Below are 22548 nucleotides of genomic sequence, written 5' to 3' on the forward strand. Positions count from 1 at the left end.
GAATACAGTGTTTTCAAAGACAAGTTAATAAAAAAAAAATAATAATTGTTTTTGTGATTTTCTGCTTTGGCTGACTTCGTTCCAACTGTACTTTTTCTATCGCGACATTGCGCCTATAGATACTTACAGCATCTTTAGTTACATTATACCATTTTCTTTTACATTTTTTTTTTTTTTTTTTTTTGTAGCGACTAGGGCGACTAATCATAATGTTCATCTATTCAATCATGATCATCCTTAGAATCCATGCATTGAAATTAGGTGATGATCATCAAAGCGGTAGGGTGGATGATGATTTTTTTTTTTATGAGGGAGATGCTTATCAATGATCATCCCAAGTTCCCCAACTTCCCGAAAGAAACTATATATAGAAAAGCGAAACCATATTATTCTTTTTTTTTTTTTTTTTCATCCAACTACTCCCGCGATGATGTAGTTGTTTATTTGCATTCAATAAACAGACGATCCTTTGTAAATCATGCAAGGGGGGTTGAGAATGAAGTAATAACCAAAAAAAAAAAAACCGGTTTTTTTTGTTGATTTTTTTTTTGTTTTTTGTTACACACGCATTCAAGACCTTTTCACAAAGTCGATGCACGGACATTTTTATCATTTCTAAAAAAAAAAAAAAAAAAAAAGCAAGACAATAAAGAGAGAATATGATTTCTTTATTATATATATTATATATTTTGTAAATGTATGAATGATATTTTTGTATGTATATGCATAAAAGACCAGAAACTAAACTAGAATAATAAAAAGAATAAAGTATACACAAAGAAAGAATAGTAGGGGGAAACAAACAAATCAACAAAACTATACACAAATGATCACCCCTAACTTTTTTTTTTTTTTTTGGAGAAGTAAAAGAAAAAAAAAAAAGTAAATGAAAATATAACTAACGTAACTATACACAAACTATACTACGGAATTTTGATTCATCACAGAGCTACTTTGGATAATACACAAAAGAAGAGTGATGAGCTTGATGATGATTTTGTTGTGAAGGTGACATGGGTGGTGAAGAAGTGGTATTACCGCTATTGCTATGGATCATGGATGTTGTTGCTACAGTTGGTTTCATGGATGATTCATACATAGATAATAATCGATTAACACGTGATGATGACATAGGTTGGAACGCCAATTGAGATTGTTGTTGATCCACCATGGAGGAATAGTAAGGCTGTTGTTGTTGTTGTTGACAATGTTGATAGGACGAATAATGATTCTGGTGTAAGATCCCACTAACAAGTTTAGATGATGATGGTTGTTGTGGTGATGATAATTCCAAGTACTTAAGATAATGTGATTGTGTTGGAGGAAGTGCCATTCCCGAAACTGTTGATGGGAAAGTCCTTTGTTCACGCTGTTGTTGATGTTTATGATGCTTTATTGGAGTATTCGTTGATGACACTGATGATGTTTCATAAGCATATGTTTGATTAGCATTGAATAGTAAATCATCGTAATGATATGAATTAGCACGTGTCCTGGGAGATAAATGTCTGTGTTGTTGGTATAGGGTAGATTCTGGTGCTGTTGTTGTGGTAGAGATACGATAAGATTTGGTTGGTTTCGGTGAGGTACTTCCAGTGCTGTTATCTATAGCTGAATGTGATAAAGGAGGTGATACAAGATGATCCTGTTTTTTTTGTTGCTGTTGTTGTTGTTGCTGTTGTTGTTGTTGTTGTTGTTGTTGTTGTTGTTGTTGTTGTTGTTGTTGTTGTTGTTGTTGTTGTTGTTGTTGTTGTTGTTGTTGTTGTTGTTGTTGTTGTTGTTGTTGTTGTTGTTGTTGTTGTTGTTGTTGTTGTTGTTGTTGTTGCTGTTGTTGCTGTTGTTGTTGTTGTTGTTGCTGCTGCTTCACTAATGACTGTAAAGTATCTGCTAAGAGATTGACTTGTCGTTCACTACTTTTATGTAAAGACATAAGAGTGTTGTCATGTTTCATCCCTGATTGTTGTTGAGTGGCGTATGATGTTAACGTTTGATTGATTGTAATTGTCTCGGCTACCAAGGCAATCAAAGTATCAGTGAATGCATTGTGATAGATATTAGAGTCATGATCCTGTCGTAAACACTGACCAAGCTGAAGAGCTGTCTCTTGCAATACCTTTTGAAGTTGTGTTGATGTTTCGTTGTTGTTGAAAACAGAGCAGGCAGAATCCACCAAGGAGGCATGTGGTGATGGGAAAAGTGAAGGATTGGAAGAAGGACTTGATGGTTGAGAAGGCGTTGAATTGATTTTGGATTTTTCTTTTTTTGCTGGCGAATATACTTCCAATTTAGCCAGCCTTGATTTCAATTCATTGAGTTCATCCCACATAGATTTGTCATTCGTATTGTTGTCTTTTGTAGGAAAGGAAGGGTGACTTGAATCAGAAGTTGATTGTTGTATAGATAATCTTGGAGGCATAGTAGTACGTCTTTGTCGTTTGGTATCTTTATTGGTTGTAGTTAGTTTTGACTTGTTCCGTAAAAAGAGTTCATCTTCATCACTGTCACTTTCAAAAAACTTGATCATCATATCATCATCCTCCATTTGATTTTTCCATACATCAGAATAAATCTTTTGTTGAGTTGTTGATTTTGTACTTCTAGTACGTTGACGAGTTGACTTTGTTGAAGAAGAGGAAACAATTGTAGAATGGCGTCTATTGTTGTTTGATTCAGGGATGTTTGTTGATTTGTTGGTACAACTATGAGGAGATCGGACTTTTGCCTTTGCAGAGGTAGTTAATGCCGTAAGAGAGGATCGTGGTAATTGGCTTGGTTTCTTGGTTGATTTCACTTCATTGGAAGGAGATGAGGCCGGAGCACAAAAAGATCGACTTCTTGACCTGACTTTGGCCAGTTTCAGTCGCACATCATTGGACATATCCTTTTGATAAGTAGGAGTAGAGAATTCCAAAGTCGAAAACCGTCTTGACATAAAGAGAAAGAGAAACTAATCAAGTTTGAGTGAATAAATAAAACAGTGGTTCAGATGAGAATACAAATACAAAAAAAAAAAAAGAAAACTTCAACCTTGAAATGGTGTTCATGACAGTTTTTATTATTATTTTATTTTATTTACCTTAAAGAAAGGATGGAAGTTGTAGAGTAAGTTGAAGATAATAGATTATTCTAAAGAGAATAATAATAATAATAATAATAATAATAAAGAAAACAAAGAAAGAAGTGTGGCAAAAGGAATATAAAAAAGAAAAAGTGAAAGAAAAATGAGAAAAAGGGGAAGAAAACGAACTTTTTTTTTTTGTGGTCACTCGTTAATTCTCTTTTTTCTCACCTAATGCATTTAAACACCGCATCTTGTTCATTTATCTATTGACACTAGATGAACGACAAGTAAAAAGTTGTTATATGATTATCCTTACCCCCCTTTCTCCTCTTTCTCGCCCCTTAAAAAAAAAGAAGATTATCTACACGTTATTGATTTGTAAAGACCGGTCTATTCTTTCTCCCCCATCAACTTCGTTCTCTCCTTATCGTAAAAAAAAAAAAGTTAAAAATAATTGTCAACTTATCATTCCAGTGATCTTGTTTAATACACACATTTTATTTTATATGATAATAAATAGGATAATCCAATAACCTGATGATTTTTTTTTGTTTGTTTATTTCAAAAAAAAAAAAATGCAAATAATAATAATAATAAAAAAAGAAAACTATATATAACCATTAATTATCGCATTTTTTTGTGTAATATCGTACAAACTAAAAAAAGTTAAATCTAAAACTATTCGCCATTGTTCAAAGGGTCGTTCGCCAAAATCGATAATTTGGTATTTGCCACCTCTTTTTCAATATCCTTGATCATCTGTTCTCCTTGTTGTACAACTAGAGCCACCTTTCTTTCAACCAGAGCTTGAATATATTCTTCCACCGTCATTGCCAATTCATCATTTGTTAAAAAGAGTTCTTCTTCATCATCATCGTCGTCATCAGAATCAAAATCCAATAGCGGTGCTGTTGGTGCTGGTATCATTCCATTATTTTCCTTCCAATCTTGTCCATTTGACTTTGCTCGTCGTTTAGCTCGAAACCGATGTTCAATAGCTTGGCTGATATCATATGATGTTGACGTTTCTGTACGTCCTTTTGTAGTCACAGGGGTGTCCAGATTGCCAAATACACCTTTGACAGTAGTTGATGTTGTCGTTTCAGTAGGTCTGATCGGTGATAGAGTCAAGGCCATAAGATCATTCCCATGATCAATTCGTGAATGGATCGGAGTTGAATGTGGTAAAGGAGAGGAGGCAAAATTTGGTAAGAATGATGATGAACTGTTTTTTGGTTCACTTGTCATGAAGTTCGTTGTTCCTATGGATGTCGTTATGGCTGTTTTTGATGATGCTGATGATACTGATGGTGAAGACATGGATGTTGATAATTTTGTCGGTGTAGATGATGAAGATGCTCGTTTTTCACTGGATGACCTTTTCGTGGTGGATAATCGAAGAGAATTTCGTCCTAATTTTGTCATAGTTGATGATGTTCCTATTGATACGGACGGTAGACTCTCTGTGGCTCTTCCTTTGCCCTTATCCTTTGAATTGATTGATATGTTCTAATATAAAAGAATTATTTCTTAGTTCATCTTTCCTTTTGATTCATTTCATTTTTTTTTCATCAACATACCGGCCTTTTCTGTAATCGCGCAAGAACCTGTGCAGGCGTCTCCTCTGATTGCTGAGACACTGACGGTATACCAGATGTAAGTGAGGTCGTAGTTGATAATGCTGTCGAAGAGGGAGTGGTATAAGTAGATGTTGTTCCATGTCTAAGTGTCCCTTTTGATGCCATGGTTGATGTTGTTGATGATGTTACCCTTGTGATTTCTTTTGATTTGGTAAGTTCCGGTGGTAGTACTCTAGTTGGTTTCTTGCGTTCCTTTCTTGAATAAGTGACCACTAATTTTGTATTTGATGTTCGTTGTCGTTTAACAGATAGATCAGGTTGATTGTGATTGAGATGAGCTTTGGCAATATCCCATATACTATCATCAAATCTTGATTTCAATCCTTCATCATCACCATCATCATTGCCTTCAGTATTGACGTTATCTGTTTCCATTGCCGGTGTTTGGTTTTCTTTCGTAGAAGAAGCTGTTGTTGTTGTAGTTGAAGCTAAAGATCGTTTGTTGTTTTTATTTCTTGGTGTAGATATTTGTTTCTATCGTAGAAAAAAAATAAAACATAAAGAAAAATTAAGTCAATTGTTTCCATATAGCCTAAGATAATAATAATAACAATAAAAAGACTTACTTGGGAAGAGGATTGTTTCTTGGATTGTGATAGTCGACGAGTGACGTGGATACAATCAGGTTTCATTCGTTGATGTAATGTCCTAAAAACGTAATGAATATATCAGTATCTCTAATAACAAAGGATCAAATACTTTGAAATATTTTGGGTCATACCATGGATTAGATGCAGCAGTTAGATTATCCAGACAGCTATGACAATATGGGCATTTAACGCGACTAGGATCTGTCTCTGTCGGTAAGAAGATAAAGCCAGCTTCAGCCATCTAAGAAAAGAAAAAAGGTTATATATTGAATATATTTCAAATTACAGATCTATCAAAAAAAAAAAAAAAAAAAAACTTTACCTTCGAAGCAGGAGGGTAGGAACGTTGTCTTGATGAGATACGCGTTTGTTGCATTTGCTTTTGATTGCTGTCTACAGGGGGCCAGGCTTTATGTTTCGTGAATGTTTTCAAACGAGCATTCGTCATATATGCCGATTCAGGATAGGTGTTGCTGTCATTATCATGCATAGGAATTGTTGTCAGGGCATCAGGAAAGTTGAGGATAACCAAGGGGCAAGTGGCGGAAGCCAGGGCATGACGAGCTAAAGGAGATTGACCTTGCTTCCAACCATCCAAAATTACATCACATAGATAACACTGTACTCGATCTGTCGTTCTTCGAGTAGATACATTATAAAAACCTGCATTTGCAAACTATAAAATAGCAAAAACAAGAGTTATTGAAGGTTTCCATGAAGTCTTTTATCTTATATTTTGAGTCATACTTCTTCTGGTGAATGATAGTTCATATTAGTCACATATGGCCATGGTGGATTATGATGGTAAAATGTATTCAATCGGTTGGTATTAATGTTCATGATAGAATAGGAAGATCATGTGAAGTAAACTAAAAGGAAAAGAAATGAAAAAAATGAAGCGTAACCAAACAATATAAAAAAAAAGAAATTCTTTTTAAATCCAGCACACGCAGGGCAAGCGGGTAAGCGCAGCATTATTGGATTTTTCCCGTATTTTTCATGTTGCGGAAATGGATTATGAGAAAAGAAGGAATCAAAATAATATTTTATTGAAGTAAAGTTAAAGGTGAATAAGATGAATAGAATACTATATATAACATATGTAAAGAAGAGAGAGAGAGAGAATAGATGTAAAAAATAATAATAGAATCAAAGAAACAATGTATATACTTATTCAAGTAGAGAGGTGATTGATTGTAAGACCGAAGTAAAGCCACCAGTTCTCCAAATATCACGCCAATAGATCCATTGCCAACGGGAGTAAACAAGTTCCAAGGTTGCTTTGTTCCATATAGAATTGATTGTTTTACTGATATGACTGGATGATTTGTATTGTTGACGTTTTACCACATCAAGTAAAGCTTCTCCTTCGTCTATGGTCTGTTTCACTTCATTTCTGATAATATCCAATTCTTCTAGAGTTGTTACCGTTGACAAGGTCGCCATTGAAATCTTGGCCTGTTGAAACATCGGTGAGGTCAAGGAGTTCCATTGCATCAGTTTGTCGTACATCTTGGCTGTCAAACTATTCACTTCTACTAAGGTTTTATCCATCGCATTGCTGAACATTTCTTCTGCCAAACCACGTAACGGTCCCAAAGTCGTTACTGCATCCAAAAATCCAGATTCTAAATCCTGTTGCCATTGTTGTATTCCGTTGCGTTGTTCCATCCGGATGGTTTCCATTCGTAATTTGTCATCAGAAAATTGACGATAAATATCGAACACAAGTCCAAGATCACTATTATTACCGATCAAACGTTCTGTTTCAGATAGTTCCATCTCTACTTTATCCTGATCAATATAATCTTGCAGTAATTGTCGTTGACTGTCAATGCTTACTGTGACGGCGTTTCTAAGAGAGTGTAGATCAGATTTCAAAGTATCTAAGTAGCCAATCCAAGTGGTATAATGTTGATTAATGAGAAGGTGAATACCAGACGAAGGAACGAGAATAAGGAAGGCTTCTAGTTCAGCCTTAGCTTTAGTAGCATGGTCACGAAGCGCAGGTGGAAGTGTATTGACAGTGGTAGCAAACAATCGTTGACGTTCTTCAGGTGTATATTTCTGTTCGAGAGAATAGTGATGGTTACCGTAATCGTGACGTTGTTTATTAGCAATCAATGATACAATAGGTACTGGTAAATAATGAGTCATATGGTAAAAGTAATCGTCTGCTGAACATAGAATAGGTAGTCTTTTTCCGCCGTTTTCTTTTAATTCAATATTGACGTTTTCAACAGTATCCAAAAGGTAGTCGTGGTAGGTAATCAAATATTGGTATGCAGTTTTTGCAGTATCCACCAAGGAAAAGTCTTGCAGAGAGAAGTGGTCAAAGGTAGCCTTCAATCCGTCAAAAGACACGTCATAAGCAGATGTCTAACGTGAGAAATAAAAAAGACTATTAGTAAGTATTCTTTTTTTTTTTTTTTTTTAGTGATAAAATGATGAATATTCAACGGGTAACTTACGTAAGGATAATATAAGGATAAGAGACACGTTATAAATAATAGATTTTTATTCATGGTATGAAGTGGGTGATGGTGGAGAAAGAAGACAAACAAAATAAAAGGAGAAAAAAAAATAATAAGACGATAAAAAAAAATGTCTATGTTCGGGGCGTGAATTGTCTAAGTTTGAAAGGAAGGGGTGAGAATAGGAACGTTAATGGCGAGTAGAAGACCACCATTTATGTAGACCAAGAGCAGTTGTCATCAACACAATCAGGCAAGCACCAGAAACACTATAGATATCTGGATATTCATGAAGGATTAAAATACCAAATAAAAAGGCAAATACTACATCGTTCATACGCATCAAAGTACCTAAAATGATAAAAGAAAAACCACATGATTCATCATTCTGTATCCCATATAAATTCATCTTATTCTTACCTGGGCCTGCAGGTGCCATTTGTAATCTAGAATATTCAATCGGTTAAAAATTCATGCATCTCATTGATAAATCTTTTTTTTTTTTTTTAAAAAAAAAAAGAAAATAATCTTACCCTTGATTCAAAAGACATTGTCCAATAAATGCAGAGATACCAACTAGTAACAACATTGTATATTCTTTCCAACCTGAAGGAGAGATATAACCTTGCCACAACCACATACCAAGAGCACTAACAACAGTTGAAATACCACCAAAATAGACGACATGAACCATATAAGAGGCACCTTTTCCAATACGACGAACAGTAACATAGGCAAATGCTGACATGACAGCACCAAGTAAAGAACATAAAATAGCAAGGATTCGAGTCCAAGATGCATCTTCATTTATAAAATCACCATTGTTACTACCAAAAAGGAATTCAGGTTTGGATACCAATATTACACCAACAAGACAGAGTGCTGAGCATATGCCGTCAAAGAGAGTAAAAGATTCACCTAAAACAATAGCAGCAAGTATGGCAGTAAAAGTAGGTCCCAAGAAGAAAATCACTAGTTATATAAAAAAAAAGAACATATGAGAAAATAATAATAATAATAATAATAATAATAATAATATATTACCAGTAGCGTCAGCCAAAGGAAGTTTTGTGATACTATAGAAAAAGAGAGCTAGACCTAAAGAACCAACAAGACCACGGAAAGCTAACCAAGGTCTAACTTTAGGATCACCTAAAGGATGAACACGAAGGATGAAACAACCGATCAAACCTAGAATAGTTTGAATAATAGATCTAGCGAAGACAATTTCAAAAGAAGGAAAACTTGAACCACTAAGTTTAACGAAGAGTGACATAAGAGAGAATCCCAATGCTGAAAGAGCCATGCAGAGTAATCCAGTTGCTTCTCTTTTTCTTTGTTGTCGTCGATCTGAAATAGATCCTACTGGCTGAGGAATCAATGGTGTTTGTTCATTTACCATAGTAAGTAAAAAAGTATGAACAATAAAAAAAATATATAGAAAAAAAAAATGGAGGAGTTAAGGAGAAGAAAAAGAGAGAAAAAAAAAAAAAAAGAAAAAAAAAGGTTTGCCGATGATTCGGAATAGGATAAACTGTGAGGGTGAATTTGAAAGACAGTGCTTTTTTTTTTATTATTATTGTTATTATTATAAGTTAACATGTATACTAGACAGAGAAAGGTAGAGGAGGTACAACTCTTTTACATCCATATGCACTTCTGGAAGCATTACAATCTTGATATGATTGACAACTAAAAAAAAAAAAAAATTCCTTAGTAAACGAGATCAATTTACCCTTTTTTTTTTTCTTTCTTTCTATATTTACCATCTAATACAAAAACCTTGAATATCAGGTTCAATTAAACTGACATAGTATTTGTAACCCATACACATAGATAAAGGAGGAGAACCAGCACCATGATTATCATACTACTCATATTAAAAGAAAAAGATATATATATGTTACTCTTTATCATCATCATGCATAAATATTAATATTACCTGACCACCACCGTCCTTTGAAGAAAGAGAATATTTAGCACGATTAATCTCACCTGTCACTTGAACAAATTGAGCTGTAGTATTAAATTGATAATGAGCAGAAGTGATAAATCCATCAGGTAATTGTTTAGCACTTGGTGTCAATCCAGCAATAGTACAGAAAGGTTTGGCATCCTTTTCACTATCAGCAATTGCATCAGGATCAATGATACCACCATGATTAGCTTTGTTACCAGGTGATGATGGAAGGAATAAACAAAATTCAGCTTCATTTTGTACAGCAACAGTAAGACCAGGAAGATATGTGGGTGTAGGAGTAGCAGAAGTAGTAGTAGTAGTAGTAGTGGTAGTAGCAGTTGCTGTAGTGGTAGCAGTAGTATTGATGGTGGTAGTAATGGTAGTACTTGTAGTCATTGGCGCACTGTTGTCATTAGAAAACAAGAAATAATCATAGTAAATAACTGATGTTTTCGTTAAGATCATTATTTTTAATATAAATATTTATATACCTAAGACAGACATATTGTCCAACATGAAGAGTGGTGCATTTCGACTTTTTCACTATAAAAGGTAAAATAGTCAAATTACCATGGTAGCACAGAGACAACAAATTAATATCAACCCTACTCTTTTTTTTTTTTTTTTTTTTTTTTTTTGAAAGTAATTTTCTGCTTACATCCAGGGTTCCATTTATAAAAGTTTGAAAGCGAGATTTTTCCAGCTTTGGCAATACTTGAACACTTTTTAATAACAGTGATGATGAATGATGATGATGAAAAATAAAACAGAAAAATATAAATCAATCAGTCAGTTAGAAACGTTGAAATGTTTTAATTAAATATATTTACCGTTTCCCCACCGTAGACTTTATGTTTTTTGATACAGGTGATGGCATTTGTAGAAGAAATAAAGAATATAGTTAAGAGAAGAATAAAGAGGATACTGTTTTTCATGATTGATATTAAATGAGCGGAAGGGGAGAGGGATGAAGGAAAGGAGAAGGAGAGAGAGAGAGAAAAAAAAAAAAAGGGATTAAGTACCAAAAAAAAAAAAAAAAAAAGGTTTAAACGCTAAAAATATATACAAACTCTAGTAGTTCTCTATTTAGATCCCTTAACAATGATTTAGGTAAGCAACCATCAGTTAAATAGATATGTTCAATCACCGCTACTTGAACATGATTTCCTACAAAGAGAAACTCATTAAAAAAAGAAGGATAAAAAGAATCCAGATTCTTCTATTTCTATTGTTAGACTATTTTCATTACTTGGCTTTTACCCTTCCTTCCTTAAAAGTCACTTGCAGGAGGTATTTTTTTTTTATAAAGATTTGTAAGTGACACAAAGACCATCCTTACTGCAGATCAGTCCTTGTTGTGGGTAATCATTCATTCGGAACGTCAATGGTTTCCAAAAAAAAAAAAAAAAAAAAAAAAGAAAAAAAGAAAAAATGAAATGACCTTTTTTGACATTTACATGTTTTTGCCTCTACATTGGAATAAATAGATACATTCTAGACTTTTATATAACACATCTTGTAATATCACAGTGTCTACACTGGTCAAATATGTCATGACATTTCCTTTTCTCGCAATCATCCATGTTGATCTTAATAATAATATTACTCTTTCCATTCATAGAATCATGATTTCTTTTCAATACAACGAATCAAAAGCTATGTCAATATATATATATATATATATATATATATATATATATACATCTGTTATATAACAAAAATAAATCATAAAACTAAATCTTTGTCCGATTTCGTGTTCCACATGCGTAAGTCATTTATTATTATACATCACAGACAAACATCCTATTCTAATTTTAATACTAATATTATACTAGTTATTCATCAGCAGGTAATGCCAATACAATTCCATTTTGGTCCTATTTCTACCATTTCATATCAGGGTGTTTCTTGTATTCTTCGTATTGTTCACGGTTGAAAAATGATAGTTCAGTTTCATTTTCTATATCCAAAGTCAAAATCAAAATGAATCATCTAATTATATTTCTCTAATAATAACTTACCAACACCTAACCAGGCAAGAGCAGCAGAATCATCAGAATAAATTAAACGATCATCATCTTCCATGTTAATTATCAGGTTCATTGTCTATTCATTTAAATATATATAAGTTCTACAGTGCTTGATTTATCCTTATTTCCCTTTTTCTTATTTATTCTTTTCTACTTGCCTTGTGTCCATGAGCCACTGTATATAATTTCAAGGTATCTGTCCATACATATAAGTGTTAGAACTTGTTTTACTGCCATATTGTATATTCTTGTTTTCTCTTCTTTGACAATCCATTTTCATGTTTTGACAAATCTTACCAAATACAACATTCAAATAAGGTTTCCAGCCAGAGGTTGTCTTAATCTCTATCAAATTACAAAAACAAAAGTTTAGTTACCAAAGTTCATACTTTTCATTGTTCACTATGTTCTTTTTTTTTTTTTTTAATCTTTTTGTTAACTTACTATCGCGCACGATCTGTTTCAAATCACCTACAGTAGTTGTTTCCAAGTTCACATGTTGAAGAACGAGACTTTTGCAGGTACGATATTCAAAGGATTTTATACAACGTATGGTAATGACAGCGTCAGTACTAGGTCGTTTGTGATTGGTAAGTTCGGTATCTGACATGACGTAAATAAGTAAAAAGATCCAAAGAATTTAGTAAACGTCAATTGTTGTGTTTGGTAAAAAAAGAAAAGAAAGGGAAAAAAAAAAAAAACTGAGGAAAAAAATAAAAAAGACATTTAGATGTCCGGCCTTTTTGGAAACTGACAGGCTTGCTTGCATCTCTGTATATGCATTAGCAAAAGTTAAAATCAATCATCCAAAAATAAGTATATGCAATATTTGATTCTTTTTCTATCATAGTTTACCTTAGCATTCAACTTTACTCAATATAAGCAACTAATGATATATTATCTATTCATGTTGATAAAAGAAAAAAAAAAGATAAATAATGAACGTGGTTTATTTGGTTCAATCAAAAAAAGGAATAATACAATATATATAGACCTAAATAAACTAACGCATATTTTGATAACTAACTAACTAGTAATCATCCAAAAATCTGTCAGGCATCAATACAGGAGCAAGTAAAGTCCAACCATAAATGAGTAAACAAAGCCAACCAGATACAATTTTGACCCATACAGCAGTATAACTTTGACCAATACGTACAAAATCTCCATCTTCACCAGGTGCAGACATTTCTTCCATGGTAATAGTATTCCTAAAATGTAACGCATTGTATAAAAGTTTTTTTTTTTTTTTATTAAACATTAATAGAATAAAATAGAAAACTTACCAATTTGTGAGTAACATGGCAACATACATCGCAGCTATAGCAAAGATGAAATGGAAAAAGGAGTAGCTATACACAGCACCATATCTTTCATCATCTTTATCATCCATACCATCCATATCGTCATCGTCATCATCGTCGTAAAGCGCTGATCTTGGTAATGCTCTATAAATAATCGTCATCATAATAATAAAATGAATTTCCCCTTTTCTTATATAATATTATATTTGTCTTACCCGCTTTCCACAGCAGCAATCAAATGTTCCCTACTAGATCCTTGAACGCTCATTCGCTGGACACCTGCATCAACTTGATTAGCCATTAGTGGAACAGCACTAGATGTATCCAAATCATCAACCCGCAACTGATTCTTTGATTTAACAAATGTCCCACCTTGTGTTGCTGCCCGGCTTGTTGAATATGCCACTGCCAAGAATGTAAAGATTGCACCGAGAACCACTGTAGTTGTTTGACTACCTTGAGAACGACGTAGAGGATTGCATTGTTTATCATTGGGTTCATTCGCCACAGCTGATAAGACAAGGTAAGTACAATAAATCACAACAATAGATGATTGAGAGAGACCAGATCGAGGATTGGCTTCTTGTACAGATGGAGTCACACATAAAAATGTAATCAAAAGACATAGAATCATATTGAATGTTATAAAGAATTGATTCAAAGAGCACCCATTAGTAGCGAAAAATGCATACATAATTCCAGTTAATGTGATTCCACCAGAAAACATGAATACTGTGCCAGCTATATATATTTATAAAAATTAGTTATTTTTTTTTATATATATATTGTATAAAACTTGCCAATCAAAATATATTTCCATTTGTTAGAATCTTGAGTTTCCCAATTTTCAAGACATCGTTCTGTCCAACTATGTGCAAAATCAACCAAAAGAACGAGACCAAAGAGAATAAAGATAGCAGCACCTATTAAAGCAAAATAGTTTCCCCATACCATGAAGAATCCATTGGGAATAAAAAAGGATACTACCACCAAAGCAAACCAACATAATACTTTTGGTCCCCACCATCTATTTATATAAAAATAATTAATGTGAAATTTCCATTTTTCCCAATTCATCCTATTGTCTTACCCGTTCTGAATAGCAGCTCTTTTTTGTCTACTATCATGTACACCAAGTAATAATAATCCTAATATAGAGTGGAATAGTACCAAAGCAAAACATACTCGATGAACCTATTTTATTTAAAAAAGAAAAAAAAAGACGGAAATATTGTCAGTCAAATAATTTTAAACTATATACACTTTTTGCTTACAGCAATGATACCATAACAAGTTCCTTCTGAGCATTCCAGTTTTAAATAATCAAGTGTCAAGTGTTGTAATTGTTTTATTGCCCAATTGGACAACATAAGCCAAGCGAACTAAAGAAGAATAAAACATAAAACTCATAAAAGGGAAATGAATTGTTTCATATAAACTTACTATTGAGTTGAATAAAAAGATAATCTATTAAAAAAAAAGTATACAAGTTAAAAAAAATTATATTGTTCAAGTTCAATTGTATCCTTTTTTTTCTCCCAAATAACTTACAGCATATCCCACTCTTGTAGCTATAGAATTGTTACAGTTGCAACTAATGAAAAAAAAAAAAGACGAAAAAAAAAATTAGCCAAGACATTATTATTATTTTTTTTTTTTTTTGAAACTCATTTACCTTTTACATGCAAGAGAACAAGCAGCAGCTGAGAAACAACTGGCAATCCATCCTCCAACAGAGCCAAGAGCTGGAAGCGCTATACAACTAAGTGCAGCACCCATAATATATAATATAAAAGAGTAATGTGGAAGAAAAAAAAGATAAAAAAAAAAAAAAAAAAAGCGAAACAACTGATCAAATCCGGAGCTTGAAACAAAGTCATTGACATCCCTTTTTTTGGAAATCGTTAGAAGCGCATATATAAGGTATCTTTATTGCAGTAATATTATTAATGAACTTCTTTTGATACGATACAATTATGTATGAGAAAACAGGTTAGTTTAGTTGATTCAAGATATTCTTTCTTTTTTTTTTTTTTTTTTTTTTTTTTTTTTTTTGATAAAGCTTCATTGTTTCATTCTTTCTAGACATGCTTTCAAAATCCGAAGCTTTTTTTTTTCTCGATTTTTTATTTTTTATTTTTTATTTTTTTTTTTCTTCTCTGTTTATATTTTTTTTATTTTATGGGTATTCATGGTTTATCTACCTTTGTACAGAACAACCCCTCTTTAGGTGTTCAAAAAACATGGTATCTCAATAATGCTGAAAAGAATAATGATCATCTTATAGTGGACGGCAATGCTTTTGTATATCATTATGCTTATCTTCATCGTCAACATTGGACACACGGTGGTAATATATAATATATGATTAGAACTTTCATATAATAACATCATATTCATCTATTGTATAGGACAGTATGAATATATGGCTAATGTTATTCGACGTATTATATCGATTTGGAAACAAGCAGGTTTTACTTTGACATTTCTATTTGACGGAGCACTCCCTTATGATAAACAAGAAACACGGATCAAAAGGTACAGAGATTATGTTGACCGATCTGTTTTGACCATGAACTGTTTATCGCACATCAACAATGCCAACAAAGTACACTTAAGATTATTTACTCTGGAAGGACCTCAGTACAGCAGCGACCTTTATGTTATTCCACCCTTGACCATCGAAGTCTGTATGCAAACTCTTCGTGAACTTGATGTTTCTGTTCTCACTTGTATGGAAGAAGCAGATGGTGTAGCGACGCAATTGGCTCAAGAAACTCAAGGTTATGTTGTTTCCAAGGATTCTGATATGCACATTTATCCCGACTGTGGTAAAGGCTATATTCCCTTAGACTCTTTGGAGATTTCTAGTTTATACACCAATGATCAACACCATGATGATGATGATGACCATGATATTCCTTTGATTATATCAGCTACAATCTATCAACCGAAAGTTTTAGCAAATCTCCTTGGATTGGAACTGAAGATGCTACCTCTTTTTGGAACCTTATTGGGTAATGATTATTTAGATATACAGGTGATCAAGTACCCTATCATGACCTGGTGTTCAAAGAATGTTGGATGGAACAAACAAAACACTATTTCTCATTGGATAAAGAATGTTGCCGAATTTATACGACAAATGAATCATATGTCTGAATCTTCCTCTTCTATCATCTCTACGATTATGTCTCAACTGAAACCTATCATTTTGGAAAGTGGTATGTCAAAGAAGAATCAAATAGTAAATACTCTGGAGGATATGATTTTGGCTTCTGTGAAACGATACGATCCTCAACATTCATTATTGACATCTTCACAGCAACAAATTGATATTTCCTCCATTCACATTGCACCAAAACAATACAGTCGACAAATTCTGGATTTATCTATCACACATTCTTTCTGGGCTGGTGTCTTTTTGGAAGATGTACAACAATTATCAAGCTGGTATTTGAGTCGTTCTTTACGGCAGGCTATGTATGGATGGATGAATATGGACAAGATCAACGAATATGTACGTGAAAAGCAACATTTGGCTTGCGACACTGTATCCGTAAGAACTATCGACCATGATCATGATCAACAACAACTTTTACATTTATTTTTACATCATCATCATGTCAGTCCTACGATGAAAATGTGGATGGATTCCAAAATTGCCAAACCTCTTCACCCTCTTGTGATTTGTTTACGTTATTTTGTTCAAGAGTCATTGAATACTGGACAACCTCTTGCCAATCATGAAGTTGTGGCTCTTCTTGTAGCAAGTATGGTAGATCTGGTACCAACAACTTTACCTGACGAATTCTCCAGAGCAGATGGACCGACAGATTTGATTTTATTATCATCTTATTATAGAGACACCAATCAACAACGACAACAACAACAAAAAGAAGATGGAATCAAAATACCACCTTTGAGAAAACGATCTATTCAACTATCAACTCAATGGCAGCATACTCTTCTCAGTTCGCATTTCTTAGCTCAGGTATTGTTATACAACGACAGCAACTTTGATCAACATTTCAATCAAACAGGTGTATTGGCAACTTTGTACAATGGTTTAGTAGTACATACTTGCTTACAAATGGGTCGATTAGGTGCTAGCATGGGAAGAATGATGTTGGGTGCTTCCACCAAATGGATGTATCTATTTGGCACTCTCTACGATATGATCACCTCACTTGAAGGAGGACAATCGGAACTCCAAGTGGAAAAGGTATTTGATTACAAGTTTGCAAAAGTGGCTTCTCTTATGGAAATGGAACAACGAAAGGCAACGATCTCATGGATGAAATCTCGGATACTGAAAAAATTGGATGATCAACGTCAAGAACGAAGAACAGTAAACAAGAATAATGGTAGCAACAACAATAGCTACAAACGAATGACAGGGAAAACAATAGGGAGTAGTGGTGGATTTGAATCAAAAGACAATGCCTTCAATGTACTTAGTTTTGGATGTCAATTCGATGAATAGATATTAGATTTAGAATTAATATTATTTGTATATCTTCTTGTATATTGTAAATAAACAGTTTTTTTTTTTTTTTTTTGTATTTATTTTATTTGTGATTTATGATCAATATATCACTCACGCAAAACATTGAAATGCCGAATCAGTTGACAAGTTAGAAAAAAAAAAACTAAAAATTGCTCAAATTTTTTTTGTCTCTCTTTTTTCCAGTTTTTGTTTATTTATATATTTAATCAACATATTCTCATGACTTATCCAGCAGGACTTACAGCAACCGGTACAAGGATGCGAGAACAGTTGAACTCACCATCTCACGGTTCACGCACACTTACAGTTGAAAATACAGAAGAAGAACCAAGCAGCCGTGAAAATACTCCTCAACCAGACGATAGCATTGGTGTACTTCGTTTACGAGGTGATATGACAGCAAGGAGACCTCCAGTAGTACGTTGGGATGATGATGTTGTAGATAATGAACATATGGGAAAAAAGAAATCTAAAAGTAAGGACTTTTTTTTTTTTTTTAAAAAAAAAAAAAACAAAAAGAAAAAAAAAATAGTCAAAAGGTTTATCTATACTAACAACTATTTTTTTTTTTTTTGTAAGTTTGTTGTATTTATCATAAACCGCGTGAAGTGGGTGAATCTTCTGACTCAGACAGTAGCAGCAGCAATAGTGATAGTAGTAGTGGAGAGGATGATAGCGATAGTGATCATCGAAACAACCCTAACCATTCAAGACACTGTCACCGCCATAGACATGGACAGAAAAAGAAAAGGAATCCAAGACATGTCAGTCCGAATGCATATGAACGACAGCCTGTATATAAAAGTAAGTCAAACCTCCTCTATTTATATGAATTGACTCTTGTTTACTTGTTCTATCTCATAGATCGACCTCAGCCTAGCAGCACAAGCAACAACAATTAGTGTCAATGTAGAACAAACTTATTTTATTCAGTATAGTTTCGTTTACACATTCCACATATGTATATCTGTCTTTCTATTCTTCTATTTATCTTCAATACATTTTATTATTTTTCCACTCATACTATCAAATTAGACGTAACGGGATCAATGGCCTTTTTTTTTTTTGGAGGGGGGATTTTACAAGGATGCTTATTGGTTACAAAGAAATAGGAAGGAATGGTAAGGATAGTGGAATCAAGAAATATTAAGGGATCAACATGGAAGGAATGTAAGTACAAATGAAGAAAAAGAGCAACAAAAAAAAAAAATGAACGATGATGATTTGTATTCTCACTCTTTTCTTTTTTTTTTTTTTTTTTTTATTGGAAGGATGATCGATGTCCGATTCCTGTTCTATCAACGATACTTACAAAGCACATGGTATAACACAACAACAAGAACAATATAAGAAGCGGAAAAAGCAAAACAATCGGTCCAATTCCATGTTTGAATGGTCTTTATCAAATCATGACAACATGGTATCATCTTTGTCAAACAACTTATCGACTTTGGCTTTAATATCATCTTATGCGGGACAAGATGAACAATATCGTATATTATATTCGAATGAATTACAACTACCAGAACAACATCAGAAAAACAACAAGGCAATAGACAACCACTTTTCTTTGGACATGAACGATGATGATGAAAAACGAGGATTATCCCCGATCAAGACTACAGCCTTGTCCAGATTTGCCTCCAACAAAAGACAACGTAACATCTACCTCCATAAGAATCACAATCTATCTTCAGAACAACTATCAAGTCATTCATCCTCAACAAACGATGTATCAACTATGCAAATGACACAATATTTTTTGTTCCAATTCGTTAAAGCTTTTGTTTCCTGTGGAGCGCCATCTCATCGACTGGATCATTGCACTCATCTTCTTTTACACAAATGGAATATGTCAGCACAAATTGGTTACTTCCCTGGTTTTTTGATGATTTCCTTTGAAAAACCATCTGGTAAGTCCAAAAAAAAAAAAAAAAAGATACAGACTTTCATTGGCGCTCACATTCTTTCTTTCTTTCAAATACAAGTATTTTATAGTCAAGGTACTTCTTCGATTCCTATACAATTTATCAAGGTAAATACAGAACTGGATATTCATCGATTGATTAGAATATATCAAGTATTTGAGGACATTATGATGGACGAACGGACGATTCAAGAAGCAACAAATCAATTGGATTATGTGATGAAATCACCTCCTCTTTATTCAAAATGGCTCATGGTGATTGCATTTGGGGTTGCGTCCAGTACTAGCATGCCTCTCTTCTTTTATGGTGGATGGTTGGATATGATCTTTGGATTTGGCTTGGGGGTACTCGTGGCGATTGGCTCAGTGTTTGTGTCTCAACGGATTACGCGATTTGCTGGTATTTTCGATGTATTACAATGTGCGATGATTGGTTTCTTTGCCGCGGCAGCATCCTCACGTACATCTTCTTCCCATTCTTGTTTTTATGCCTTATCAGTAGGTGGTGTGGTCAGTTTGTTACCAGGGTTTACTACTTTGGTGTCCATGCTTGAAATTGCTTCTGGTACAGTCACCGGTACATTACGACTCACGACAACGTTGGTGTACTCACTCTTACTTGGTTTTGGATTGGCGATTGGTGCAAGTGGTCATCAGCTTTTATTCCCTCAGCTCACGATGATTTCCTATCCATCGTGTGAAAATACGTTATCTCCTTGGACACATGTATTGTTGGTACCTTTCTTTACCATTGCCACCGCCATCACATTACGTGCACATTGGTCAAAATTCGGTATTATGCTTGTGTTGGCACTTGTTTCTCATGGTGTACACTATCTTGCCTTGCTTCATTTTGTCAGTTATCCACATTTAGCGACGACATTGGCAGCGTTTGTGGTTGCTATGGGAGCCAATATATATGCTCGGATGCATCCTACAGTGGGCTTTGTGGATATGATCACCGGATTATTTTTTTTGGTACCTGGTTCTGTTGGTGTGTCGTCTACGTTGGATACTTTTGGTCAGGCTGTGACGAATGCGGCTTCTTCACCCTCCAACAACAATGCTATCTCTGAAATGTCTATCATCCTCAACGCTGGTCATCAAGGAATTTTATTTGCCGTTCATATTATGGTCATTACTGTCTCTGTCTCTGCTGGACTTGTTCTTGCTGCTTTAGTCATCTACCCTCTTCGGAAATTATTAGATCGACAACCATCCTCTACTTCATCATCATCATCATCTTCTTCTTCTTCAGTATTAGCAAGAAAAACGTCGCGATATCGGAAAAGGGATTGGATAGGTGAAGTGACATTTTAGTATTAATTTAATTTTTTTAGTTTGTTTGTTAGTATCATTCCTTTTTTTTTTTTTTTTTTTCATGATCATTCTATGCTACTCAATAAACAAGACCTATTCAAACATTGAATTAATAAGAGTGTGTGCAGTTGTATGATAATGACCAATATAGATGTTTGTCTCATTCTACTCGTTATATAAGATAAACTTGATTGGATAATGTCACCCAAGACGAATTTTAATTTTAAATCATTAATGATAATAATCTTTTGTTGACGATGATTATACATAGATGATAAAACAGTAAAAGAGAAGACAGATTTCTTTATTTTCGCTTTTTGAATAATAATAATAATAATAACAATAATGATAATAAAGTAATACTATATACAAATGAAATGGGAGAGAGAGAGGGGGGGAATAGTACAATAAAAAGAAAAATGTGGAGGAGAAAAAAGAATAATAGTGATGAGAAAAAAAAAAAAAAGAGGAGTGTGGGAAAGGTATATGATGTAGGATATAAGTGATGATCATTAAACTAAGGATCGACATTTCAAGAATTGTTTGACAAGATGAGAGATATCCTTACGAGTAGGTGGTAGTGTCTCCGAGATTTCCAACAAAGCCAATTTGAGATCAAAAGAAGGATGAATGTAATCAAAGAGGAAACCAAGTAACTTGTTCATAAACTGATCAGCCAAATAGCCATGGGTGTATTTTCCAAAAAATGAAATAAACGAGTGCACAAAGGCGTCTTGATCACCCACGATCCTATGTTCTTTTGATAGAACGAATCGAATGTGTTGCTTGGGTGTGATGATACGATCCAAAAGAGCCAATTTGTCGTGATGGGTGGAATGATGTGAGAATGATAGATCAAGTAGATATAAAAAGATAGATTCCCAAAGTGCACACCGAGCTTCGAGATCAAACCCAAACACAGGTGAGAATAAATTAAACAAATCAGGACGCATGATAACCAGACGAAGAAAGGACCGTGAGTAACTAGATGGACCATGAATAACAGGTGCAGGTACAAAATAATGATCTTGAATCGCCATTTGCCATTGTTCAATATTTGTGCTCGCCATCAATTGGGTGTAATCCATTTGAGTCTTGGTCACCATGATATTACCGTAAAGTCGAGAACCTTGATGGATTAAAGTCGCATACCCTGAAAAAGGGAGTTGTTGAAGAGATTGGCTGAATTGAGAAGAACTAATGCATGATGATGATGATGATTTTCCATAAAGCAGAACAAGTTGTTGGACCAGATGACGAGATAATAAGGCACCTTGATTGAGTAGAAGTTGGATAAACCGATCATCACATAGATGAGGCATAGAAAGAATGGCATAATAAATAGCAAAGCGGGGTCCTTGTTGTTTGACTAACCAACAAGCCAATAGACGTGGTGTAGTAGAAGTGATGGAATGTATTCGATGACATGTCAATAAAAATTGATAAATGGTTGACAAAGAGTCCAGTTGTTCAAAGATACATCCTATGATTTCATCAGGTAATCGATCCAAATAATTCATGGTGTTGCCTTTTATCCTTTTGGTATCATTTTTCTTCTTATTCAAGGGGAGTAAATCAGTAATACGATGGATGGATGTATTTGGTAAAGCTGCACAAAGCATAATCAAATTAAATAAGGAGTAATGTATGATTGAAAGAAAAAAAAAAGAAAAGAGAAAAGATAAAAAGTTTTCAAAAGAAAAAGAAAAAATAGAAGAAAAAGAAAAAGAAA

At 33.8% G+C, this 22548-nt stretch overlaps 11 protein-coding genes across 11 annotated transcripts; 3 read left to right on the forward strand and 8 right to left on the reverse strand.

Annotated features, from left to right (window-relative positions):
- Nucleotides 1-841: 841 nt before the first annotated feature.
- On the reverse strand, nt 842-3158 carry BX664DRAFT_333366 (uncharacterized protein). Its single transcript, XM_051545499.1, has 3 exons — nt 3077-3158; nt 1818-2947; nt 842-1658 (listed from the first exon to the last, which is right to left on the reverse strand). The coding sequence occupies exons 2-3, from the start codon at nt 2930-2932 to the stop codon at nt 950-952; spliced, it is 1824 nt and encodes a 607-aa protein (XP_051400413.1). The 5' UTR covers nt 2933-2947; nt 3077-3158; the 3' UTR covers nt 842-949.
- A 513-nt stretch (nt 3159-3671) lies between these two features.
- On the reverse strand, nt 3672-6168 carry BX664DRAFT_386039 (uncharacterized protein). Its single transcript, XM_051549297.1, has 6 exons — nt 6039-6168; nt 5614-5967; nt 5423-5532; nt 5268-5349; nt 4642-5175; nt 3672-4570 (listed from the first exon to the last, which is right to left on the reverse strand). The coding sequence occupies exons 1-6, from the start codon at nt 6129-6131 to the stop codon at nt 3740-3742; spliced, it is 2004 nt and encodes a 667-aa protein (XP_051400414.1). The 5' UTR covers nt 6132-6168; the 3' UTR covers nt 3672-3739.
- A 145-nt stretch (nt 6169-6313) lies between these two features.
- BX664DRAFT_359112 (uncharacterized protein) lies at nt 6314-7838 on the reverse strand. The gene is made up of 2 exons (XM_051548074.1): nt 7763-7838; nt 6314-7670 (listed from the first exon to the last, which is right to left on the reverse strand). The coding sequence occupies exons 1-2, from the start codon at nt 7814-7816 to the stop codon at nt 6462-6464; spliced, it is 1263 nt and encodes a 420-aa protein (XP_051400415.1). The 5' UTR covers nt 7817-7838; the 3' UTR covers nt 6314-6461.
- Nucleotides 7839-9266, reverse strand: BX664DRAFT_333370 (EamA-like transporter family-domain-containing protein). The gene is made up of 4 exons (XM_051545500.1): nt 8810-9266; nt 8299-8737; nt 8186-8211; nt 7839-8116 (listed from the first exon to the last, which is right to left on the reverse strand). Exons 1-4 carry the CDS (start codon nt 9165-9167, stop codon nt 7956-7958), a joined length of 984 nt encoding a protein of 327 aa, XP_051400416.1. The 5' UTR covers nt 9168-9266; the 3' UTR covers nt 7839-7955.
- A 127-nt stretch (nt 9267-9393) lies between these two features.
- On the reverse strand, nt 9394-10001 carry BX664DRAFT_246753 (uncharacterized protein; the record flags this gene model as incomplete). The annotated part of the gene is made up of 3 exons (XM_051540256.1): nt 9394-9457; nt 9532-9635; nt 9708-10001. Coding segments are annotated over 3 exons (462 nt in total), but the record flags the coding sequence as incomplete, so codon positions are not given.
- Nucleotides 10002-11476: 1475 nt separating this feature from the next.
- Nucleotides 11477-12451, reverse strand: BX664DRAFT_333374 (uncharacterized protein). The gene is made up of 5 exons (XM_051545501.1): nt 12200-12451; nt 12053-12100; nt 11914-11951; nt 11747-11831; nt 11477-11685 (listed from the first exon to the last, which is right to left on the reverse strand). Exons 1-5 carry the CDS (start codon nt 12363-12365, stop codon nt 11609-11611), a joined length of 414 nt encoding a protein of 137 aa, XP_051400418.1. The 5' UTR covers nt 12366-12451; the 3' UTR covers nt 11477-11608.
- Nucleotides 12452-12684: 233 nt separating this feature from the next.
- On the reverse strand, nt 12685-14848 carry BX664DRAFT_333379 (serine incorporator/TMS membrane protein). The gene is made up of 9 exons (XM_051545502.1): nt 14735-14848; nt 14611-14653; nt 14503-14526; nt 14334-14441; nt 14150-14253; nt 13860-14086; nt 13275-13800; nt 13042-13203; nt 12685-12966 (listed from the first exon to the last, which is right to left on the reverse strand). The coding sequence occupies exons 1-9, from the start codon at nt 14836-14838 to the stop codon at nt 12786-12788; spliced, it is 1479 nt and encodes a 492-aa protein (XP_051400419.1). The 5' UTR covers nt 14839-14848; the 3' UTR covers nt 12685-12785.
- A 365-nt stretch (nt 14849-15213) lies between these two features.
- On the forward strand, nt 15214-17617 carry BX664DRAFT_386044 (uncharacterized protein). Its single transcript, XM_051549298.1, has 2 exons — nt 15214-15409; nt 15471-17617. Exons 1-2 carry the CDS (start codon nt 15241-15243, stop codon nt 17543-17545), a joined length of 2244 nt encoding a protein of 747 aa, XP_051400420.1. The 5' UTR covers nt 15214-15240; the 3' UTR covers nt 17546-17617.
- A 136-nt stretch (nt 17618-17753) lies between these two features.
- On the forward strand, nt 17754-18621 carry BX664DRAFT_333383 (phosphatase inhibitor-domain-containing protein). Its single transcript, XM_051545503.1, has 3 exons — nt 17754-18044; nt 18149-18373; nt 18434-18621. Exons 1-3 carry the CDS (start codon nt 17789-17791, stop codon nt 18469-18471), a joined length of 519 nt encoding a protein of 172 aa, XP_051400421.1. The 5' UTR covers nt 17754-17788; the 3' UTR covers nt 18472-18621.
- BX664DRAFT_333384 (uncharacterized protein) lies at nt 18622-20844 on the forward strand. The gene is made up of 3 exons (XM_051545504.1): nt 18622-18739; nt 18841-19482; nt 19558-20844. Exons 2-3 carry the CDS (start codon nt 18849-18851, stop codon nt 20814-20816), a joined length of 1893 nt encoding a protein of 630 aa, XP_051400422.1. The 5' UTR covers nt 18622-18739; nt 18841-18848; the 3' UTR covers nt 20817-20844.
- A 484-nt stretch (nt 20845-21328) lies between these two features.
- BX664DRAFT_314774 (uncharacterized protein) lies at nt 21329-22336 on the reverse strand (the record flags this gene model as incomplete). The annotated part of the gene is made up of 1 exon (XM_051542670.1): nt 21329-22336. One exon carries the CDS (start codon nt 22334-22336, stop codon nt 21329-21331), a length of 1008 nt encoding a protein of 335 aa, XP_051400423.1.
- Between the last annotated feature and the right edge of the window lie 212 nt (nt 22337-22548).

The sequence above is a fragment of the Halteromyces radiatus genome (assembly GCF_025201355.1).
Source record: "Halteromyces radiatus strain CBS 162.75 chromosome Unknown BX664scaffold_4, whole genome shotgun sequence".
Classification (NCBI taxonomy): Eukaryota; Fungi; Mucoromycota; class Mucoromycetes; order Mucorales; family Cunninghamellaceae; genus Halteromyces; species Halteromyces radiatus.

Bases quoted from the DNA above. Each gene is read 5' to 3' on its own strand.
- BX664DRAFT_333366 (XM_051545499.1), bottom strand. From the start codon at position 2,932: ATGTCAAGACGGTTTTCGACTTTGGAATTCTCTACTCCTACTTATCAA. The intron at 1,659-1,817 runs ACAACAACAACA...ACAACAACAGCA, and splicing joins CAGCAACAACAGCAACAACA to ACAAAAAAAACAGGATCATC.
- BX664DRAFT_333370 (XM_051545500.1), bottom strand. From the start codon at position 9,167: ATGGTAAATGAACAAACACCATTGATTCCTCAGCCAGTAGGATCTATT. The intron at 8,738-8,809 runs GTAATATATTAT...TTATATAACTAG, and splicing joins TCCTTTGGCTGACGCTACTG to TGATTTTCTTCTTGGGACCT. The intron at 8,117-8,185 runs GTAAGAATAAGA...TTATCATTTTAG, and splicing joins AATGGCACCTGCAGGCCCAG to GTACTTTGATGCGTATGAAC.
- BX664DRAFT_333374 (XM_051545501.1), bottom strand. From the start codon at position 12,365: ATGTCAGATACCGAACTTACCAATCACAAACGACCTAGTACTGACGCT. The intron at 12,101-12,199 runs GTAAGTTAACAA...GTAATTTGATAG, and splicing joins GAAACAGATCGTGCGCGATA to AGATTAAGACAACCTCTGGC. The intron at 11,952-12,052 runs GTAAGATTTGTC...ATGTATGGACAG, and splicing joins TTATTTGAATGTTGTATTTG to ATACCTTGAAATTATATACA.
- BX664DRAFT_333384 (XM_051545504.1), top strand. From the start codon at position 18,849: ATGTCCGATTCCTGTTCTATCAACGATACTTACAAAGCACATGGTATA. The intron at 19,483-19,557 runs GTAAGTCCAAAA...TTCAAATACAAG, and splicing joins TTCCTTTGAAAAACCATCTG to TATTTTATAGTCAAGGTACT.
- BX664DRAFT_333379 (XM_051545502.1), bottom strand. From the start codon at position 14,838: ATGGGTGCTGCACTTAGTTGTATAGCGCTTCCAGCTCTTGGCTCTGTT. The intron at 14,654-14,734 runs GTAAATGAGTTT...TTTTTTCATTAG, and splicing joins TGTTCTCTTGCATGTAAAAG to TTGCAACTGTAACAATTCTA. The intron at 14,254-14,333 runs GTAAGCAAAAAG...TAAATAAAATAG, and splicing joins CTTGTTATGGTATCATTGCT to GTTCATCGAGTATGTTTTGC.
- BX664DRAFT_359112 (XM_051548074.1), bottom strand. From the start codon at position 7,816: ATGAATAAAAATCTATTATTTATAACGTGTCTCTTATCCTTATATTAT. The intron at 7,671-7,762 runs GTAAGTTACCCG...TTCTCACGTTAG, and splicing joins TATCCTTATATTATCCTTAC to ACATCTGCTTATGACGTGTC.
- BX664DRAFT_386039 (XM_051549297.1), bottom strand. From the start codon at position 6,131: ATGAACATTAATACCAACCGATTGAATACATTTTACCATCATAATCCA. The intron at 5,968-6,038 runs GTATGACTCAAA...GCTATTTTATAG, and splicing joins ACTATCATTCACCAGAAGAA to TTTGCAAATGCAGGTTTTTA. The intron at 5,350-5,422 runs GTATGACCCAAA...TTACGTTTTTAG, and splicing joins ACTGCTGCATCTAATCCATG to GACATTACATCAACGAATGA.
- BX664DRAFT_386044 (XM_051549298.1), top strand. From the start codon at position 15,241: ATGGGTATTCATGGTTTATCTACCTTTGTACAGAACAACCCCTCTTTA. The intron at 15,410-15,470 runs GTAATATATAAT...TCTATTGTATAG, and splicing joins TCAACATTGGACACACGGTG to GACAGTATGAATATATGGCT.
- BX664DRAFT_333383 (XM_051545503.1), top strand. From the start codon at position 17,789: ATGACTTATCCAGCAGGACTTACAGCAACCGGTACAAGGATGCGAGAA. The intron at 18,045-18,148 runs GTAAGGACTTTT...TTTTTTTGTAAG, and splicing joins GGGAAAAAAGAAATCTAAAA to TTTGTTGTATTTATCATAAA. The intron at 18,374-18,433 runs GTAAGTCAAACC...TCTATCTCATAG, and splicing joins ACGACAGCCTGTATATAAAA to ATCGACCTCAGCCTAGCAGC.